The sequence below is a fragment of the Lagenorhynchus albirostris genome, chromosome 6, assembly GCF_949774975.1.
Source record: "Lagenorhynchus albirostris chromosome 6, mLagAlb1.1, whole genome shotgun sequence".
NCBI classification, from domain to species: Eukaryota; Metazoa; Chordata; class Mammalia; order Artiodactyla; family Delphinidae; genus Lagenorhynchus; species Lagenorhynchus albirostris.
The window spans coordinates 115392548-115414675 of record NC_083100.1 but is presented as its reverse complement, the minus strand read 5'-3'; the positions used below and the strand labels follow the sequence as shown (position 1 = coordinate 115414675).

General features: G+C 38.7%; 1 protein-coding gene across 4 annotated transcripts in view; it reads right to left on the bottom strand.

Moving 5' to 3' along the window:
* The window catches only part of UGGT1 (UDP-glucose glycoprotein glucosyltransferase 1), a 124294-nt gene that overhangs the window by 69556 nt on the left and 32610 nt on the right, over window positions 1–22128 (bottom strand). For all 4 annotated transcript variants that reach the window (XM_060153115.1, XM_060153117.1, XM_060153116.1 and 1 more), the window contains exons 14-17: window positions 20924–21043; window positions 19714–19799; window positions 15824–15959; window positions 13660–13791 (exon numbers count right to left, since the gene is read on the bottom strand). In XM_060153115.1, coding sequence (XP_060009098.1) covers window positions 13660–13791; window positions 15824–15959; window positions 19714–19799; window positions 20924–21043 — 474 coding nt within the window. The remainder of the gene's footprint in view (window positions 1–13659; window positions 13792–15823; window positions 15960–19713; window positions 19800–20923; window positions 21044–22128) is intronic.

Below are 22128 nucleotides of genomic sequence, written 5' to 3'. Positions count from 1 at the left end.
GCCTGAATTCCCCTCTAATGATGATGCTGTTCATGCAGAAAACTCCATCTTGCTGTTTTCAATATAAAGAATATGCTGATGAAAAGCAAAAAAAAAAGACAAGAGTACTAAAAGTAACTATAGATATAATTTGTTATTGAATACACAACATAAAGAGTTAAGCTGTGATGTCCAAAACAAAAAAGGGGTGGGAATAATAAAAGGGTAGTTTTTATATTTGATCAAAGTTAAGTCATCAACATAAAAGAGATTGTTTTATCTATTAAATATTTTACGTAAGACTCATAGTAACCACAAAACAAAAATCTACAGTAGATTCACAAAAGATGAAGAGAAGGGAACCAAAGCATACCATTATGGAAAATCATCAGTTCACAGAGGGAGGCAGCAAGAGAGGAAAAAAGGAAAAAGGGAAATATAAATCAGCCTCAGATAACTAATAAAATGGCATTACTATGTCCCTTATCTATCAATAACTACTCTAAATGTTCCTGTATTAAATTCTCCAATCAAAAGGCATAGAACGGCTGGATGGATTAAAAAATAAGACCCAACTATATGAGCCTACAATTCCTTGTGGCTTTAAGGACACAGACTCAAAGTGAAGGGATAGAAAAAGATACACTTACGTAAGTGGAAACCAGAAGAGAGCAGGGGTAGCTATATTTCTATCAGACAAAACAGAGTTTAAGCCAAAAACTGTAACAAGAGATAAAAAGGTCATTATATAATGACAATGGGGTCAATTCACTGAGAAGATTTAACAATTCTAAATATATATGCACCCAACATCAGAACACCTAAATATATGAAACGAATACTAACAGATCTCTAGGGAGAAAAAGACAACTATACAATGTTAATAGGGGAATTAAAGATATGGAAGCAGAAAACCATAATTCAAAAAGAGACATGTACCACAATGTTCACTGCAGCACTATTTACAACAGCCAGGACATGGAAGCAACCTAAGTGTCCATCAACAGATGAATGGATAAAGAAGACGTGGCACATATATACAATGGAATATCAGTCAGTCATAAAAAGAAATGAAATTGAGTTATTTGTAGTGAGGTGGATGGACCCAGAGTCTGTCATACAGAGTGAAGTACGTCAGAAAGAGAAAAACAAATACCGTATGCTAACACATATATATGGAATCTAGGACAGGAATAAAGACACAGAGGTAGAGAATGGACTTGAGGACACGGGGAGGGGGAAGGGTAAGCTGGGACGAAGCGAAAGAGTAACACTGACATATATACACTACCAAATGTAAAACAGATAGCTAGTGGGAAGCAGCTGCATAGCACCAGGAGATCAGCTCGGTGCTTTGTGACCACCTAGAGGGGTGGGACAGGGATGGTGGGAGGGAGGCGCAAGAGGGAGGGGATATGGGGATATATGTATATGTATAGCAGAAATTAACACAACACTGCAAAGCAATTATACTCCGATAAAGATGTTAAAAAAAATAAAAACAAAGATATGGAAGCAACCTAAGTGTCCATCAAGAGATGAATGGATAAAGAAGATGCAGTTCACGTACACAACGGACTCCTACTCAGCCATAAAAAAGAATGAAATTTTGCCATTTGCAACAACATGGATGGACTTGGAGGGCATTATGCCAAGTGAAATAAGTCAGACAGAGAAAGACAAATCCTTTATGATCTCACTTACATGTGGAATCTATAAAATACAGTAAACTAGTGAATATAACAACAACAAAAAAAAACAGACTCACAAATATAGAGAACAAATTAGTGGTTACCAGTGGGGAGAGTGAAGCTGGGAGGGACAAGATACAGATAGAGGATTAAGATGTATATTACGGGGACTTGCCTGGTGGCGCAGTGCTTAAGAATCCGCCTGCCGATGCAGGGGACATGGGTTCAAGCCCTGGTCGAGGAGGACCCCACATGCCACGGAGCAACTAAGCCCGTGTGCACAACTACTGAGCCTGCGCTCTAGAGCCCGCGAGCCACAACTACTGAGCCCGTGTGCCACAACTACTGAAGCCCGCATGCGTAGAGCCTTTGCTCTGCAACACGAGAAGCCACCACAATGAGAAGCCCGCACACTGTGAAGAAGAATAGCCCCTGCTCACCGCAACTAGAGAAAGCCCATGGGCAGCAACAAAGACCCAATGCAGCCAAAAATAAATAAATAAATGAATTTATTTTAAAAAAAACTCTAATGAATTTTTTAAAAAGATGTATATTATATATACATAATACATATCTTCCAGGATAACCTAGAAGAAATGCATAAATTCCTAGAAACATAAAACCTACCAAGACTGAATCATGAAGAAATAGAAAATCTGGACCAATAATAAGTAAGGAGTCTAAATCAGTAATGAATATCCTCCCAACAAAGAAAAGCCTAGGACCACATGGTTTCCTTAGTGAGTGCTACAAAACATTTAAAGAGGAAGTAACACCAGTCCTTCTCAAACTCTTCCAAAAAACTGAAGCAAACAGAACATATTTTATGTGGCCAGAGTTACCCTAATAACAAAACCAAACAAAGACAACACACAAAAAAGAAAATTACAGGCCAATATCTCTGATGAACACAGATGCAAAAATCCCCAACAAAATATTAGCAAACTGAATTCAACAATACATCAAAAGGATCATACAGGGACTTCCCTGGTGGCACAGTGGTTAAGAATCCGCCTGCCAGGACTTCCCTGGCGGTCCAGTGGTTAAGACTTCGCCTTCCAATACAGGGGGTGTGGGTTCGATCCCTGGTCGGGGAGCTAAGATTCCACATGCCTCGCAGCCAAAAAACCAAAACAGAAGCAATACTGTAACAAATTCAATAAAGGCTTTAAAAATGGTCCACATCAAAAAAAAAAAAAAAGAAAGAATTCGCCTGCCATCGTAGGGGACACGAGCTGGAGCCCTGGTTCGGGAAGATCCCACATGCTGCGGAGCAACTAAGCCTGTTCACCACAACTACTGAGCCCACACTCTAGAGCCCATGAACCACAACTACTAAGCCTGCATGCCACAACTACTGAAGCCTGCGCGCCTGGAGCCCGTGCTCCACAACAAGAGAAGCCACCACAATGAGAAGCCCACGCACCGCAATGAAGAGTAGCCCCTGCTCGCCACAACTAGAGGAAGCCCGCACACAGCAACGACGACCCAATGCAGCCAAAAATAAATAAATAAAATTTTTTTAAAAGATGATCTTAAAAAAAAAAAAAAAAGAAGGATCACACATCACAATCAAGTGAAATGTATTCTAGGGATGAAAGTCAACATCCCCACATCAATCAATGTGATACACCACATTAACGAAATGAATGATATAAACCACATGATCATCTCAATAGATGCAGAAAAACGATTTGAGAAGATTCAACACCCATTTATGATATAAACTCTCAGTGAAGTGGGTATAGAAGGGACATACCTCAACGTAATAAAGTCCACATACAACAAATCCACAGCTAACATCATACTCAATGGTGAAAAACTGAAAGCTATCACTCTAAGATCAGGAACAAGACAAGGATGCCCACTCTTGCCACTCATTTTCAACACAATATTGAAAGTCCTAGCCAGAGCAATGAGGTAAGAAAAAGAAACAAAACATGCCCAAATTGGAAAGAAGAAGTAAAACTTACTATTTGCAGATGACATGATTTTATGTGCAGAAAACCCTAAGACTCCACCAAAAAATTATTGGAAGTAATAAACAAATACAATAAAGTTGCAAGATATAAAATCAACGTACAAAAATCTGTTGCATTTCTATACGCTAGGCAGAAAGAGGAATTAAGAAAACAATCCCATTTATAATCACAATAAATTTAACCAGGGAGGTGAAAGATGTACCCTGAAACCCGTAAGACAGTTGAAAGAAACCAAAGAAGACACAAATAAATGGAAAGATATTTCATGCTCATGGATTGGAAAATTTAACATTGTTAAAATGTCCATATTAAGGGACTTCCCTGGCAGTCCACTGGTTAGCACTCTGCACTTTCACTGCTGTGAGCCCTGGTTCAATCACTGGTTGGGGAACAAAGATCCTGCAAGCCATGCCTCACGGCCAAGAAAAAAATAAATAAAGCCAATTAAAAAAAAAACCACACACACACACACACACACACACAACAACAAAAAAGGTATTTCCCTGGCAGTCCAGTGGCTAAGACTCCACACTCCCACTGCAAGGGGTGCGGATTCAATCCCTGGTCAGGGATCCCACATCCTGCATGGTGCAGCCAAAAATAAATAAATAAAATGTTCATATTACCTAAGACAATTTACATTACAGATTCAATGTAATCCCTATCAAAATCCCAAGGACATTTTTCACAGAAATAGAACAAAAATTCTGAAATTTATACAGAAACAGAAAAGATCCTGAATAACCAAAACAATCCTGAGAAAAAGAACAAAGCTGGAGGCATCACATTTCCTGACTTCAAACTATATTACAAAGCCATACTAATACAAACAGCATGGTATTGGCAGGAAAACAGATACATAGATCAATGGAACAGAATGAGAGCCTAGAAATAACACCAAACATATATGGACAATTTATGACAAAGGAGCAAAGAACGTACAATGGAGAAATGATATCTCTTCAATAAATGGAGTTGGGAAAACCGGACAGCCACATGCAAAAAAAAAAAAATGAAACTAGACCACTACCTCACACCATACACAAAAATTAACTCAAAATGAATTAAAAACTTTAATGTAAGACCTGAAACCATAGAAGTCTAAGGAAAAAAAAGGCAGTATCCTCTCTGACATCCATCTTAGCAATATCTTTCTAGATATGTCTCCTCAGGCAAGGAAAACAAAAGCATAAATAAACAAATGTAATTATATCAAATGAAAAAAGCTTCTGCACAGCAAAGAAAACCATCAATAAAATGAAAAGACAACCTACCCAATGAGAGAATATATCTGCAAATAACATATCCAATAAGAGGTTAATGTGCAAAATATATAAAGATCTCATACAGCTCAAGAACAACAACAAAAAAAACAACCTGATTAAAAAATGGGCAGAGGACCTAAATAGATATTTTTCCAAAGAAGACATACAGCTGGCCAACAGGCACATGAAAGGTGTTCAACATCACTATTCATCTTGGAAATGCAAATCAAAACCACATGAGATATCACCTCACACTTGCCAAAATGACTATTATCAAAAACACAGGCAATAACAAATGTTGGTAAGTATGTGGAGAAAAGAGAATCCCCTTGCACTGTTGGAATGTAAATTGGTACAGCCACTATGGAAAACAGTATGGAGAGTCCTCAAAAAAAATTAAGAATAGAATATGATCCAGTAATTCCACTTCTGGTTATTTATTCAAAGAACGTGAAAACACTAATCCAAAAAATTATATGCACTCCTATGTTCATCATGGCATTGTTTACAATAGCCAAGATACAGAAACAACCCAAGTGTCCATCAACAGATGAATGGATAAAGAAGATGTGAGATATACATACACACACACAAACACACATACACACAATAGAACACTTCTCAGTCATAAAAAGAAGATGAAATCTTGCCATCTGTGACTACACGGATGGACCTTGAGGGTACTATGCTAGTGAAATAAGTCAGACGGAGAAGGACAAATACCATAGGATTTCACTTACACGTGGAATATAAAAAAGTAATAAACAAACAAAAGAAAATAAATGAACAAACCAAAACAAACCAAAACAAACATGTAACAAAGTAGTAGATACTGGGGGCGGGGAAATGAGTAAACAGGATCAACTGTACAGTGATGAATGGAAACTAAATTTTTGGTGGTGGGCAAGCTGTAGGGGATACAGAAGTAGAAATATAATGTTGTACACGTGAAACTTATATAATGTTACAAATCAATGTTACCATAATAAAATTATATTAAGTTAAAATAAGTGCAAGGAAGGAAGGAAACAAAAACAAACTGAATGACTAGAAAAAAAAAAGTGAAACGCTAAAAAACAACTGGTGTTGAATTGGGTGTGGTAAGACTTGAGAGGGAGATTATAAAATCTAGGATTCTGTACTCAGATAAAAGAGAATGTATAAACAATGCATTATCAGCATGGTTTCTAACGAAATGATAGCTCAGATCTCAAACAGATGAACCAAAGGCCTTGTCCTTCATTCAAAAACATGAAAAAAAGCTGGTAAATAAATACACTTTTTTATTGTTTTAAATTGTTTCAGAAATGTATTTTGATGCCTTGCCTTAACATTTGTTTTCAATAAACTGACCACCTTGTTCCTGCTTACAATAAAGGTCCTTCACTATATTTAATGTCTCACTATTATCTTTAAATAAAGACTTTAAAATATTTCCCTATATCCTTATTATGAGACTTTGCCATTCTATTTATTACATTTCCTATTGCATTTCCATCTTTGGCCTAAACAATTAAATACATGACACACATTAGGCACACATATCATACCTTACAAGCATACATCATATACTTCCAACAGATTTTATCCAGAACATATATCATTCAGGTACTACCAGTGCATTATAAAGAGAAATTATTTTTCAATTGTATAGTTCATAGGCCAGCTAAAATCAACGATATCTTCACAAAATTGAAATATAAACTATATTTGCAGAGACAGAAAAGTGACCGGGTTTCTAAATTTTTAAATGCTAAGTACCGGAGGACTTCCGGGAAGATGGCGGAAGAGTAAGACGCGGAGATCACCTCCCTCCCCACAGATACACCAGAAATACATCTACACATGGAACAACTCCTACAGAGCACCTAGTGAACGCTGGCAGAAGACCTCAGACCTCCCAAAAGGCAAGAAACCCCCCACATACCTGGTTAGGGCAAAAGAAAAAATTAAACAGAGACAAAAGAATAGGGAGAGGTCCTGCACCAGCGGGAGGGAGCTGTGAAGGAGGAAAAGTGTCCACACACTAGGAAGCCCCTTCGCGGGCGGAGACTGCGGGTGGCGGAGTGGGGGAGCTTCGGAGCCACGGAGGAGAGCACAGCAACAGGGGTGCGGAGGGCAAAGCGGAGAGATTCCAGCGCAGAGGATCAGGGCCGACCGGCACTCACCAGCAGAGAGGCTTGTCTGCTCACCCACTAGGGCGGGTGGGGCTGGGAGCTGAGGCTCCGGCTTCGGTTGGAGCACCGGAAGAGGACTGGGGTTGGCAGCATGGACACAGCCTGCAGGGTGCTGGTGCGCCGCGGCTGGCTGGGAGGGAGTCCAGGGAAAAGTTTGGACCTGCCGAAGAGGCAAGAGACTTTTTCTTCCCTCTTTGTTTCCTGGTGCACGAGGAGAGGGGATTAAGAGTACTGCTTGGAGGAGCTCCAGAGACGGGCGCGAGCCGCGGCTAGAAGTGCGGACCCCAGAGACGGACATGGGACGCTAGGGCTGTTGCTGCCACCACCGGGAACCCTGTGTGCGAACACAAGTCACTATCCACACCCCCTTCTGGGGAGCCTGTGCGGCCCGCCACTGCCAGGTTCCCGGGATCCAGGGACGGCTCCCCGGGAGAACGCACGGCACGCCTCAGCCTGGCAACGTCATGCCGGCCTCTGCCGCCGCAGGCCCGCCCCGCACTACGTGACCCTCCCTACCTCCGGCCTGAGTGAGCCAGAGCCTCCGAGTCCGCGGCTCCTTTAACCCCGTCCTGCCTGAGCAAAGAACAGATGCCCTCCAGCGACCTACACGCACAGACGCGGCCAAATCCAAAGCTGAGCCCCTGGGAGCTGTGAGAACAAAGAAGAGAAAGGGAAATCTCTCCCAGCAGCCTCAGAAGCAGCGGATTAAAGCTCCACAATCAACGTGATGTACCTGCATCTGTGGAATACATGAACAGACAACGAATCATCCCAAATTAAGGAGCCGTGTGGATGAAAGGCTCTTGGTGCTGCAGCCAGGAGTTAGTGCTGTGCCTCTGAGGTGGGAAAGCCAACTTCAGGACACTGGTCCACAAGAGGCCTCCCAGCTGCACATAATATCAAACGGCGAAAATCTCCCAGAGACCTCCATCTCAACGCCAGCACCCAGCTTCACTCAACGACGAGCAAGCTACAGTGCTGGACATCCTATGCCAAACAAGTAGCAAGACAGGAACACAACCCCACCCATTAGCAGAGAGGCTGCCCAAAATCATAATAAGTCTACAGACACCCCAAAACACACAACCAGACGTGGACCTGCCCACCAGAAAGACAAGATCCAGCCTCATCCACCACAACACAGGCACTAGTACCCTCCACCAGGAAGCTTACACAACCCACTGAACCAACCTTAGCCACTGGGGACAGACACTAAAAACAACAGGAACTACGAACCTTCAGCCTGCAAAAAGGAGACCCCAAACACAGTAAGATAAGGAAAATGAAAAGACAGAAAAACACACAGCAGATGAAGGAGCAAGATAAAAACCCACCAGACCTAACAAATGAAGAGGAAATAGGCAGTCTACCTGAAAAAGAATTCAGAGTAATGATAGTAAAGATGATACAAAATCTTGGAAATAGAATAGACAAAATGCAAGAAACAGTTAACAAGGACCTAGAAGAACTAAAGATGAAATAAACAATGATGAGCAACACAATAAATGAAATGAAAAAGACTCTAGATGGGATCAATAGCAGAATAACTGAGGCAGAAGAACGGATAAGTGACCTGGAAGATAAAATAGTGGAAATAACTAATGCAGAGCAGAATAAAGAAAAAAGAATGAAAAGAACTGAGGACAGTCTCAGAGACCTCTGGGACAACATTAAACGCACCAACATTCGAATTATAGGGGTTCCAGGAGAAGAAGAGAAAAGGAAAGGGACTGAGAAAATATTTGAAGAGATTATAGTTGAAAACTTCCCTAATATGGGAAAGGAAATAGTTAATCAAGTCCAGGAAGCACAGAGAGTCCCATACAGGATAAATCCAAGGACAAATACGCCAAGACACATATTAATCAAACTGTCAAAAGTTAAATACAAAGAAAGCATATTAAAAGCAGCAAGGGAAAAACAACAAATAACACACAAGGGAATCCCCATAAGGTTAACAGCTGATCTTTCAGCAGAAACTCTGCAAGCCAGAAGGGACTGGCAGGACATATTGAAAGTGTTGAAGGAGAAAAACCTGCAACCAAGACTACTCTACCCAGCAAGGATCTCATTCAGATTTGATGGAGAAATGAAAACCTTTACAGACAAGCAAAAGCTGAGAGAGTTCAGCACCACCAAACCAGCTCTACAACAACTGCTAAAGGAACTTCTCTAGGCAAGAAACACAAAAGAAGGAAAAGAGCGACAATAACGAACCCAAAACAATTAAGAAAATGGGAATGGGAACATACATATCGACAATTACCTTAAATGTAAATGGACTAAATGCTCCCACCAAAAGACACAGATTGGCTGAATGGATACAAAAACAAGACCCTTTTATATGCTGTCCACAAGAGACCCACTTCAGACCTAGAGACACATACAGACTGAAAGTAAGGGGATGGAAAAAGGTATTTCATGCAAATGGAAACCAAAAGAAAGCTGGAGTAGCAATTCTCATATCAGAAAAAATAGACTTTAAAATAAAGACTATTAGAAGAGACAAAGAAGGACACTACATAATGATCAAGGGATCGATCCAAGAAGAAAATATAACAATTGTAAATATTTATGCACCCAACATAGGAGCACCTCAATACATAAGGCAAATACTAACAGCCATAAAAGGGGAAATCGACAGTAACACATTCATAGTAGGGGACTTAAACACCCCACTTTCACCCATGGACAGATCATCCAAAATGAAAATAAATAAGGAAACACAAGCTTTAAATGATACATTAAACAAGATGGACTTAATTGATATTTATAGGACACTCCATCCAAAAACAACAGAATACACATTTTTCTCAAGTGCTCATGGAACATTCTCCAGGATAGATCATATCTTGGGTCACAAATCAAGCCTTGGTAAATTTAAGAAAATTGAAATTGTATCAAGTATATTTTCCAACCACAACGCCATGAGACTAGATATCAATTACAGGAAAAGATCTGTAAAAAATACAGACACATGGAGGCTAAACAATACACTACTTAATAAGGAAGTGATCATTGAAGAAATCAAAGAGGAAATAAAAAAATGCCTAGAAACAAATGACAATGGAGACACGACGACTCAAAATCTATGGGATGCAGCAAAAGCAGTTCTAAGAGGGAAGTTTATAGCAATACAATCCTACCTTAAGAAACAGGAAACATCTCGAATAAACAACCTAACCTTGCACCTCAAGCAATTAGAGAAAGAAGAACAAAAAAACGCCAAAGCTACCAGAAGGAAAGAAATCATAAAAATCAGATCAGAAATAAATGAAAAAGAAATGAAGGAAACAATAGCAAAGATCAATAAAACTAAAAGCTGGTTCTTTGAAAGGATAAACAAAATTGATAAACCATTAGCCAGACTCATCAAGAAAAAAAGAGAGAAGACTCAAATCAATAGAATTAGAAATGAAAAAGGAGAGGTAACAACTGACACTGCAGAAATACAAAAGATCATGAGAGATTACTACAAGCAACTCTATGCCAATAAAATGGACAACGTGGAAGAAATGGACAAATTCTTAGAAAGGCACAACTTGCCAAGACTGAATCAGGAAGAAATAGAAAATATGAACAGACCAATCACAAGCACTGAAATTGAAACTGTGATTAAAAATCTTCCAACAAAGAAAAGCCCAGGACCAGATGGCTTCACAGGCGAATTCTATCAAACATTTAGAGAAGAGCTAACACCTATCCTTCTCAAACTCTTCCAAAATATAGCAGAGGGAGGAACACTCCCCAACTCATTCTACAAGGCCACCATCACCCTGATACCAAAACCAGACAAGGATGTCACAAAGAAAGAAAACTACAGGCCAATATCACTGATGAACATAGATGCAAAAATCCTCAACAAAATACTAGCAAACAGAATCCAACAGCACATTAAAAGGATCATACACCATGATCAAGTGGGGCTTATTCCAGGAATGCAAGGATTCTTCAGTATACACAAATCAATCAACGTGATACACCATATTAACAAATTGAAGGAGACAAACCATATGATCATCTCAATAGATGCAGAGAAAGCTTTTGACAAAATTCAACACCCATTTATGATAAAAACCCTGCAGAAAGTAGGCACACAGGGAACTTTCCTCAACATAATAAAGGCCATATATGACAAGCCCACAGCCAACATCATCCTCAATGGTGAAAAACTGAAAGCATTTCCACTAAGATCAGGAACAAGACAAGGTTGCCCGCTCTCACCACTCTTATTCAACATAGTTTTGGGAAGTTTTAGCCACAGCAATCAGAGAAGAAAAGGAAATAAAAGGAATCCAAACCGGAAAAGAAGAAGTAAAGCTGTCACTCTTTGCAGATGACATGATACTATACATAGAGAATCCTAAAGATGCTACCAGAAAACTACTAGAGCTAATCAATGAATTTGGTAAAGTGGCAGGATACAAAATTAATGCACAGAAATCTCTGGCATTCCTATACACTAAGGATGAAAAATCTGAAAGTGAAATCAAGAAAACACTCCCATTTACCATTGCAACAAAAAGAATAAAATATCTAGGAATAAACCTACCTAAGGAGACAAAAGACCTGTATGCAGAAAATTATAAGACACTGATGAAAGAAATTAAAGATGATACAAATAGATGGAGAGTTATACCTTGTTCTTGGATTGGAAGAATCAACATTGTGAAAATGACTCTACTACCCAAAGCAATCTACAGATTCAATGCAATCCCTATCAAACTACCACTGGCATTTTTCACAGAACCAGAACAAAAAATTTCACAATTTGTATGGAAACACAAAAGACCCCGAATAGCCAAAGCAATCTTGAGAACGAAAAATGGAGCTGGAGGAATCAGGCTCCCTGACTTCAGAATATACTACAAAGCTACAGTAATCAAGACAGTATGGTACTGGCACAAAAACAGAAAGATAGAGCAATGGAACAGGATAGAAAGCCCAGAGATAAACCCACGCACATATGGTCACCTTATCTTTGATAAAGGTGGCAGGAATGTACAGTGGAGAAAGGACAGCCTCTTCAATAAGTGGTGCTGGGAAAACCGGACAGCTGCATGTAAAAGTATGAGATTAGATCACTCCCTAACACCATACACAAAATAAGCTCAAAATGGATTAAAGACCTAAATGTAAGGCCAGAAACTATCAAACTCTTAGAGGAAAACATAGGCAGGAGACTCAATGACATAAATCACAGCAAGGTCCTTTTTGACCCACCTCTTAGAGAAATGGAAATAAAAACAAAAATAAACAAATGGGACCTAATGAAACTTAAAAGCTTTTGTGCAGCAAAGGAAACCATAAACAAGACCAAAAGACAACCCTCAGAATGGGAGAAAATATTTGCAAATGAAGCAACTGACAAAGGATTAATCTCCAAAATTTATAAGCAGTTCATGCAGCTTAATAACAAAAAAACAAACAACCCAATCCAAAAATGGGCAGAAGACCTAAATAGACATTTCTCCAAAGAAGATATACAGACTGCCAACAAACACATGAAAGAATGCTCAACATCACTAATCATTAGAGAAATTGCAAATCAAAACTACAATGAGATATCATCTCACACCAGTCAGAATGGCCATCATCAAAAAATCTAGAAACAATAAATGCTGGAGAGGGTGTGGAGAAAAGGGAACCCTCTTACACTGTTGGTGGGAATGTAAATTGATACAGCCACTGTGGAGAACAGTATGGAGGTTCCTTAAAAAACTACAAATAGAACTACCATATGACCCAGCAATCCCACTACTGGGCATATACCCTGAGAAAACCATAATTCAAAAAGAGTCATGTACCAAAATGTTCATTGCAGCTCTATTTACAATAGCCCAGAGATGGAAACAACCTAAGTGCCCATCATCGGATGAATGGATAAAGAAGATGTGGCACATATATACAATGGAATATTACTCAGCCATAAAAAGAAACGAAATTGAGCTATTTGTAATAAGGTGGATAGACCCAGAGTCTGTCATACAGAGTGAAGTAAGTCAGAAAGAGAGAGACAAATACCGTATGCTAACACATATATATGGAATTTAAGAAAAAAAAAATGTCATGAAAAACGTAGGGCTGAAACAGGAATAAAGACACAGACTTACTAGAGAATGGACTTGAGGCTATGGGGAGGGGGAAGGGTAAACTGTGACAAAGCCAGAGAGAGGCATGGACATATATACACTACCCAACGTAAGGTAGATAGCTAGTGGGAAGCAGCCGCATAGCAGAGGGAGATCAGCTCCGTGCTTTGTGACCGCCTGGAGGGGTGGGATAGGGAGGGTGGGAGGGAGGGAGACGCAAGTGGGAAGAGATATGGGAACGTATGTATATATATAACTGATTCATTTTGTTGTGAAGCTGAAACTAACATACCATTGTAAAGCAATTATACTCCAATAAAGATGTTAAAATGAAAAAAAAGTAAAATAAAATAAATGCTAAGTGCCTAAATATTTCACCATCACCACCTTTATTAACAGTAACCCCCAATAATAAGGATACGTAAGGAAAGTATAGTGTTGCAGTCAAATGAGAAGTGCCAGAGAATGTTTACCTTCCGATTCTGATCATAAGCAGAGTCAATCCCCAAAATGCTATTCACTTCCACATATGGATATTTCTTCTCCAGGACACTGACCACATGTTCAACTTTAACTTTTTCTCCAGTCCTTACTTTGTTATATATCTGAAGAAAGAAAAACCAGGTAACCAACTACACTTTCACATGTAAATTTTGGAGTATTTATTACAAAAGATTTCAGAATGAAGAGGAAAATGAAAACAATAGCTAATTCTCTTAAAAAGAGCAAATGGGCCATATTAGCAATTCTCCCTTTTCCATATACTTCCTTATGCCTTCTTATGTTAGAAACTACATATTCTTAAAATTCTTAAAATGACTCAATCAGTTCATATTCACAGTAAGTCCCAAATGCAAAAATGTGTTAATTTTTTAAAAATCCGAATAGTTATAAGTAATCCTTGACATAAGAACTTATGTCCATGAAGTTTAAGGGGAAAAAATGTTTCAAAATACATATGGCATAGTCCTTGTTTTTAAAAGGCATAAGACAATAACAAAACTGTGTCTGTACTGTTACAGTTAAGCGTCTAGAAGGATGCAAGCTTTTAACAGTGGCTGCCTTTAAGGAGCAGGATTAAGGAGGGCAGAGACAGATTTTTTAATCAACACACTTTAATATTATTTTTTAAAAGTTTTAATAATGAGCATAATTTTTTTTTACTTTTGCAACTAAAAATAAAGAAAAAGAAATGAAAACTCTTTATCCTTTCCTTTATACACACAGCTGTGAGGGGAAAAAACTTTAAAAGACAGACTTAAAAACCCTTATTATCCTCAGCAACTTCATTGGAACTTATTTCATTCTTCAGAGCCTACTGCTAAGTAAGGTCCACCACCATTTCTCACAGAGATCATAGCAACAGCTCACCAACTAGTATCCCTGCCACCTTCTTTACCCTTCACCAGATCCATCTCCATACATGCATCAGAATGAGGTTTTAATTGGAGTTTAACTCTGTGATCTGGACACCTATTACCCAGCCTAATGGTCTCAATGACCAATGAGGTTCCCCTCTCCACTCTGCTCTCACAATATTCTGCTCAAGTCATACTAACAACCTGGAGTCACTACTTCTGATTTGCAGCCACTGTTCAACTGACTCCTGTTTTCCCTCCTACACTCAGCTGGGACAACTTCCCACTCCACAAAAATGTCCGTGGCCATCCCTAGTGGAGTGAGGTCCTAGTGCTGCTATAGCCAGCGGTGCTTCCCACACTGTACCAAATCATCTGTGTGGAGGCGTCCCCCACTAGATTGTTGCTATAGCCAGCGGTGCTTCCCACACTGTACCAAATCATCTGTGTGGAGGCGTCCCCCACTAGATTGTAAGGTGTTTGAGGACGAGGGAAAATCTTACTCTTCTTTGTATCCCTAGCAGCTGGTACGGGCCTGGCAAAGGGTGCATCTTAATAAAAGTTGGCCAAATAAATAAATGAACATTTCAATTAATAAAAAATGCCCCGACTGAATCTCTAAACAGTAAACGTAACAAACATAATAAACAGCAGGCTGAAATCATGTTTATGGGTAAAATAAAAGTCATGAAAACAACTGCTTTAAAGATAAGTTTTTCAATAATTAACACTAATCTGTAAGCAAAAGAACTATTACTGGTCAACTTTTTATACTCAAAAATAGAAAAAAAACAAGGAGAGTTCTCTGAACTTGAGCAAGTAACTTAAAATATATATATAAAAATCAGGATATTTCAGTTTCCAATTAAAATGGAGAAAACAATTAATAAGAATTTTATGACTTGAATATTAAACTGATTCTTAATGAAAATATCATGATTGTCTTAAAAGGGAAGAAAGCGAAGTTTTTTTTTTTAAACAAGTAGAAAACATCACATTTACCGAAAGGCATTAATCAGTGATTTCAAATCGCCAAAAGGCAGAAAACTAAGATACATTAATGTATTAGTATCTAAGGAATCTTAGCTGAAATCACAACAATCTATTACTAACATTAGTGTATCAATAAAGGCAACTCTGGAAATACAAAATGCATGAAGTTTGTGTGAATAATTTACCTTTTTCTCTTTCCAGAAATATAGAATCTCCTTACCACATACTGTTTCTTAGAGTAAGTTACATTTTTAAAAATTATTCGCCATTTTGAACAAAAACATACGTGTGTCAGAGTTTGGAAGGCATGATAATCATCCACTTCTTGGGCAACATAATTATACGCTCTCAGAATAGCCACTCCAGCATCCTGCATCCCATCAACATCTTCAGAGTCATTAACCACAAAGATTAAACCAAGTCTGGGGGAGAAAGGGAAGGGCAAAAAGAAGAAAAAGAAACATCTCGAAGAATGCAACCAGTTAAATAAGGAAAGGCATCCTCTCTTGAAAAACACAGTTCACATCATACTCTAACATGGCTGGCAAAGGCGTTCATCACTTGCAGAATAAAAAAGCAGGTTCCCAAAGGTGGCTTAGACTTTTTAACTATTAAAGCAAGCTGTTTCAATATCATGAAATGAGGCCATTACTGACGTTTAAGGTATTGCCATAGTTTTAGATGGAGATTTTGTTCTGTTTTTAAATAAAAATTAGGGGAAGTGAAAATTCTCAGAATGTGAAAACATACAGAAGGGGGGGGTGGATTTTGAGATTTCATACCAGCAATATGGGCATCATAGGTAAATGGAAAGCATAAAAATATTTACTACTGTCCTTAGGCAAAAAGCTACACCCATGCTGAATTGGGCGATTGGGACTGACATGTATACACTGATGTGTATAAAACTGATGACTAATAATAACCTGCAATATAAACAAACAAACAAAGCTATACCCAAAGTTAAAGTTTATTACATTTTAAAACTTAAAGGAATAAAGCACAAAGAGCTACCATTACACATCTACAGACTGGCAAAAAAAACTTGCACTGGCCATTATAGAGGTCACTAGCCTCTATCTTAGAGCAAAAGCAATGAAAAAAAGGACGTCTTTAACTCAAATGGATCACAGACATAAATGTAAAACACAAAATTGTACAATTCCTAGAAAATAACACAGGATAAAATTAGGTGATACTGGGTTTGGCAATAACTTCTTAGAACTAACACCAAAAGCACAACCCACAACAAAAAGAACTGATAAGCAGGACTTCATTTAAATTAAGAACTTCTGTTCTGCAAAAGAAACTGTTAAGAGAAGGAAGACAAGCCAAGATGAGCAGAAAATCTGTGCAAAACACATATCTGATAAAGGACTGATATGCAAAATATGCTAAGAACTCTTAAAACTAACAATTAAAAAAAAAACAGGGCTTCCCTGGTGGCACAGTGGTTGAGAGTCCGCCTGCCGATGCAGGGGACGCGGGTTCGTGCCCCGGTCGGGGAAGATCCCACATGCCGCGGAGCAGCTGGGCCCATGAGCCATGGCTGCTGAGCCTGCGCGTCCGGAGCCTGTGCTCCGCAACGGGAGAGGCCACAACAGTGAGAGGCCCGCGTACCACAAAAATAAATAAATAAATAAACAGTTACAAATGGGCAAAAGATCTAAACAGGCACCTCACCGAACAAGGCATACAGCTGGCAAATAAGCACATTAAAAGATGCTCAAAATCATATGTCACTAGGGAACTTCAAATTAAAACCATAATGAGATACCACCATACACCTATGAGAATGGCTAAAATCCAAAAGTACTGACAACATCAAACTCTGGAGAGGATGGGGAGCCATAGGCACCCTCATTCATTGCTGGTGAGAATGTAGAACAGTACAACCACTTGGAACACAGTGTGGCAGCTTCTCAGAAAACTAAACACACTTTTACCATAATATAAAGTAATCACACTTAGCAGTATTTACTCAAATGTGCTGAAAACTTATATCCATACAAAAACCTGCATACAAATGTTTGTAGCAGCTTTACTCATAACTGCCCTAATCTGGAAGCAACCAAGATGTTGTTAACAGGTGAATGAATTAAAAAACTATAGGACATCCACATAATGGAATATTATTCAGTGATAAAAAGAAATGAGGTATTAAGCCACAAAAAGACATGAACAAAGCTTAAAAGCATACTGTACTGCTAAGTGAAAGAAGCCAATCTGAAAATGTTACATACATCATGATTGCGGAAAAGACAAAAACTATGGAGACAGTAACAAGATCAGTTGTTGCCACGAGCTGGGAGAGAGGGAGGGAGGAAGGGAGGGACAAACAGGTAGAGCACAGGGCATTTTTAGGGCAGTGAAACTAAGCTATATGATACTATAATGGTGGAAACATGTCATTATACATCTGTCAAAATCCACAAAATGTACAGCACAAACAATGAACCCTAATGTAAACTATGGACTTTAGTTAATAATAATGTAGCAATACCAGTTAATTAATCAACATTGCTCTAAAAAAATACAAAGTCTATTAATTTTTTTTTAAGTACAGCCTAAAAATATATGATAAACATATATCAAACATCATGCTCTCAGGAGGTATGTGTAGAATTTGTGTATGCATGGATGAGGTAGTTGCACGTATGAGGTAGTTGAGAGGGCTTGTTTTTAGATTATAAATTGTCTTTGTCTTTTTAAAACCCCTCTTATGACAGAAATCAAATGAGTAAGCGCCAGGCAGAAATGACCTAAATATTATTCTTATGAAAATAAAAATAAGGGCTAGAACCTAATTATCTCCTCACAAAGTACTTCCCTTTCCCAAGTATTCAATTTTTAAAAAGGGCATCAGAGTTGTTCTGTTAGCTAAGTCCCCAAATCCAGACTACTGTTTCTCCCAGGACCAGTCCCTCATCAAGTACCAGTAGGGAGGCTCTCAGATTTGTGCCCTCCTCTCCTCGGTCCCTGCCAACAACTCCGTGTACCACAGCAACTCATACAACGGAAAACAACCGCTGGTCTGCCTTGGTCTTTCCACCAACTGTTCACAGCATGCCTGTGAGTTAACTGCCTTCTTCTCACCTACCTTTGCAATCTGAAGAGCCCATGCCCTCTTCCTGTCCCTCAATGCCATTCAGTAAATCTTTAATTAATGCCCACTGTGTACCATAAGCCAACTTCTTTTGTGTTCTTACATTCCCTTTCATCAAAACATAGCTCTGGCTGTAATCCTCCACCTAACCATGTGGTATTCAGGTTTAGATTAAAAATTTCATTAAACTCAAAATCTCTGCTTTTCCATCAATGAAAACTCGCTATTTTCTTCAAAGTCTATCTTAAATCCAACTTTGCCATGAAACCTTTGTCCTTCCCAAATACCTGTCTATAATCTTTTTTTTTCCCTGAAATTCTAAAGCACTTAGAACTAGCAAGGACATAACCTAGCACTTGATTGAATATCTTACTGGAAGTAGGCACAGTATTTTTTCCAAGAGGGTAGAAATGTGGCTTATGTTCCACTCGCAGCATTTAGCTCAGTGCTGAGTATGGAACACACAATAACGTTAATTAGCTAAAGAGCTCTTTTCTTCTTTATTTTCATGTTTTCTAAGAATTCAAATTTTATCAACATGTAAAATTACCACATTCTATTCAGAATGTGGGAATATCTTAATCCTTATATGTAAAACCTTCAAACATTGTTCTGAGAAGGTAGAGTGGAAACCCCAGCCATTTAAGTACCCCGTTGGCAGATTTAGTAACGCAAGTGAAATAAATGTGTCTGTTTGCATCTATAAAAAGCTGTGTATACATTTAGTCCTTGACAGTCTGACAAAAGTTCTTGGCAAAGCTCCTTATCTCTGCTGAAGGTAGGCTTTGTGATGTGAACACTTACTTAGGAAAATTCCCGAGCAAGCTGAGATCACATGCTATTTTTACACAGGCTATTTATTAATAACTCAATGACGGTAAGATTCTATTCATTGAGAATCAAATTCTCTCCCCCAAAAGATACCAGCTTCATACTGAGCAAAAGATAAAACTGCCCTTAACGACCCCCACGATTAATTATCCTACAATTCAGTAACACCAGACTTGTTAAGAATGACAAACAAAACCTCAGCTAAACGAGATATACCATCAAATCGATAACGGTGTTACCTTAGTGGTATATGATTACTGAGGAACATCTCAGCTGTGTTAATCAACTCTGCAGTGCTCTCATGAGCAGGATCAACTATGAAAACCTGTAGGGAAGGGAAAGGAAAACATGAAACGACATTTATTCAAATGTCGCTGGGCCAATAAAAATGCCTTAGTCTTTACACTTGAAGGCCACCTTTTTCCAGCTACTTTCGAACCACATAAAAAAGAAGTTATACAAAAAGCAGTTACCCTCCCTCTGTATTCAAAGAATGTGGTACTGAAAGGCTAAGTGATTTTCTCATGATCTGACGCTAACAACATGGGAATTGTATTCAGCTGGCTAATACATGTCCTTTACTACACCTAACAAAACCCAAATTTTATTAACTCTGCCACCTTAGAAAATGGAGATTAGCTTCCTGTGTATTCATTTCGAAGGATCTCTGAATTAAGAATTCATTTAGAACCCAATTTTTAGACAATAGTAGCTATCATGTATTAAGTTCTCATGATGTACTTTAAAAAATAGTAATTACCCCATTTAATCTCATTTAATCAAATAAAGTTCTCATTTAATAAAGTTTAATAAATTATCTCATCTGGTAAGAGTAAAAGAGATTGAAATTTTGACTGGGAAGGAAAAAAGTGGTTTCAAGAGTGAGGCAAGTATACAGGATCGTTTCCCTTGAAACTTCTGAGGAAGCCAGCCTTGGCCATAACCTGCCCCGTCTCTTTAGGAACTACATGAGGTAAAAGAAAGACATGAGAGGGGAAAAGAGAGTCAACTAAAACCCCTTTTCCTCTCTCTCTCTAAAGCAGTGGAATAAGGATTAAAAAGCAGGAGCTGACGAAGATTTATTTAAGGGAATAAATTGAACTATTAAATTTTAGGGATTAAGATATTCAAGAAAAACGGTAGTAATATATTCATCTTCTGAGTAAAAAAAGAACAACTATCTTAAAACTTAACACAGTCTAAACCGTGAGATTAAGGATGAGGAGCGTTTCCTCATACACTGACACTGCACAGCCCTACAAACAATCAGTACACTTCCCAACCCTTCCACTTTGAATATGGAGCTAGAAAAAGAGCATATCTAGGGGTGGTGGTGGGGAGAAGCAGCTTGTAAAGGAGAGAAGTGAACGTTCCAGATATGACAGAAAGCAGGGGAGAAGGCAAGGAAGAAATAGAGATCACAGCCCAGCAATAAGGAGTTTTACTTACCATGTTGTGCAAGTTCTTCCTGATCTGTCGGATAACACCAGGAAAAGTGGGGCGAAGCAACTCCTGTAGACTAGAAGGCCATGAATTATATCTGCTATCAACCTCCAGGTTGTTGATCCACTACCAAAAAAAAAAGAACACAACATTGTGCATACACTTTAGTCACCATTAGTGAAATTTGCAGAAATAACAATAAGACTTTAAATTATTTCAAGAAGAATCACATGGGAAAGACCATTTTTGAAAATATAAAGATCAAGTAGAAAAACGAATGACTAAAACACAAGCCACAGAATAGGAGAAGGTATTTGCGACCTACTAAATCAATAAAGGACTAGCGTCAGGAATGTCTATAGAAATCTAATATATCAATTAAAAAAAGGCAAGCAACATGAGAAACGGAAATGAGTCAAGAATATAAATAAGAAATTTACAGAGGAAATTTAAATGGGCAATTAACACAAGGAAAAATGTACACCTTTACTAGCAATCCAAGAAATATAAACTAAAAGCACAATGAAATTTCACACTGATTAAACTGAAAAAAAAAATTTTAAGTTTGTCAATATCCATGAATAGGCAAAAATATAGAACAATGGGAATTCTCACCCAATTCTGGCATCTGGAAGTCACTTTAGAGAAGATGACCTAATAAAGTTGAAGCCTTTATTACTACCCTACCACTAAGTACTACAGCTCTAGGTGTCTACCCCAAATATATTCTCACATGTATGCACGAAGGGAGAGGTACAAAAAGAGCCGTTAACAGTACTGCTTATTAACAGCAAAACATTAGAAACAACTAAATATCCATAAAAAAGGAACGGATAAATAGTATACAATATTTGTACAAAAAGAGCAGGGTGGGGCTTCCCTGGTGGCGCAGTGGTTGAGAGTCCGCCTGCTGATGCAGGGGACACGGTTTCATGCCCCAGTCCGGGAAGATCCCACATGCTGCGGAGCGGCTGGGCCCGTGAGCCACAGCCACTGAGCCTGCGCGTCCGGAGCCTGCGCTCCGCAACGGGACAGGCCGCAACAGTGAGAGGCCCGCGTACCGCAAAAAAAAAAAAAAAAAAAAAAAGAGCAGGGTGGGAAAGTATGTGTATATTACCTTGCTTATGTAAATAGAGTATTTCTGGAAGGATATACAACGAATTGACAATGCCTGTTGCTTCCAGGGAGAAAAACTGGACAGCTGGGTGAAG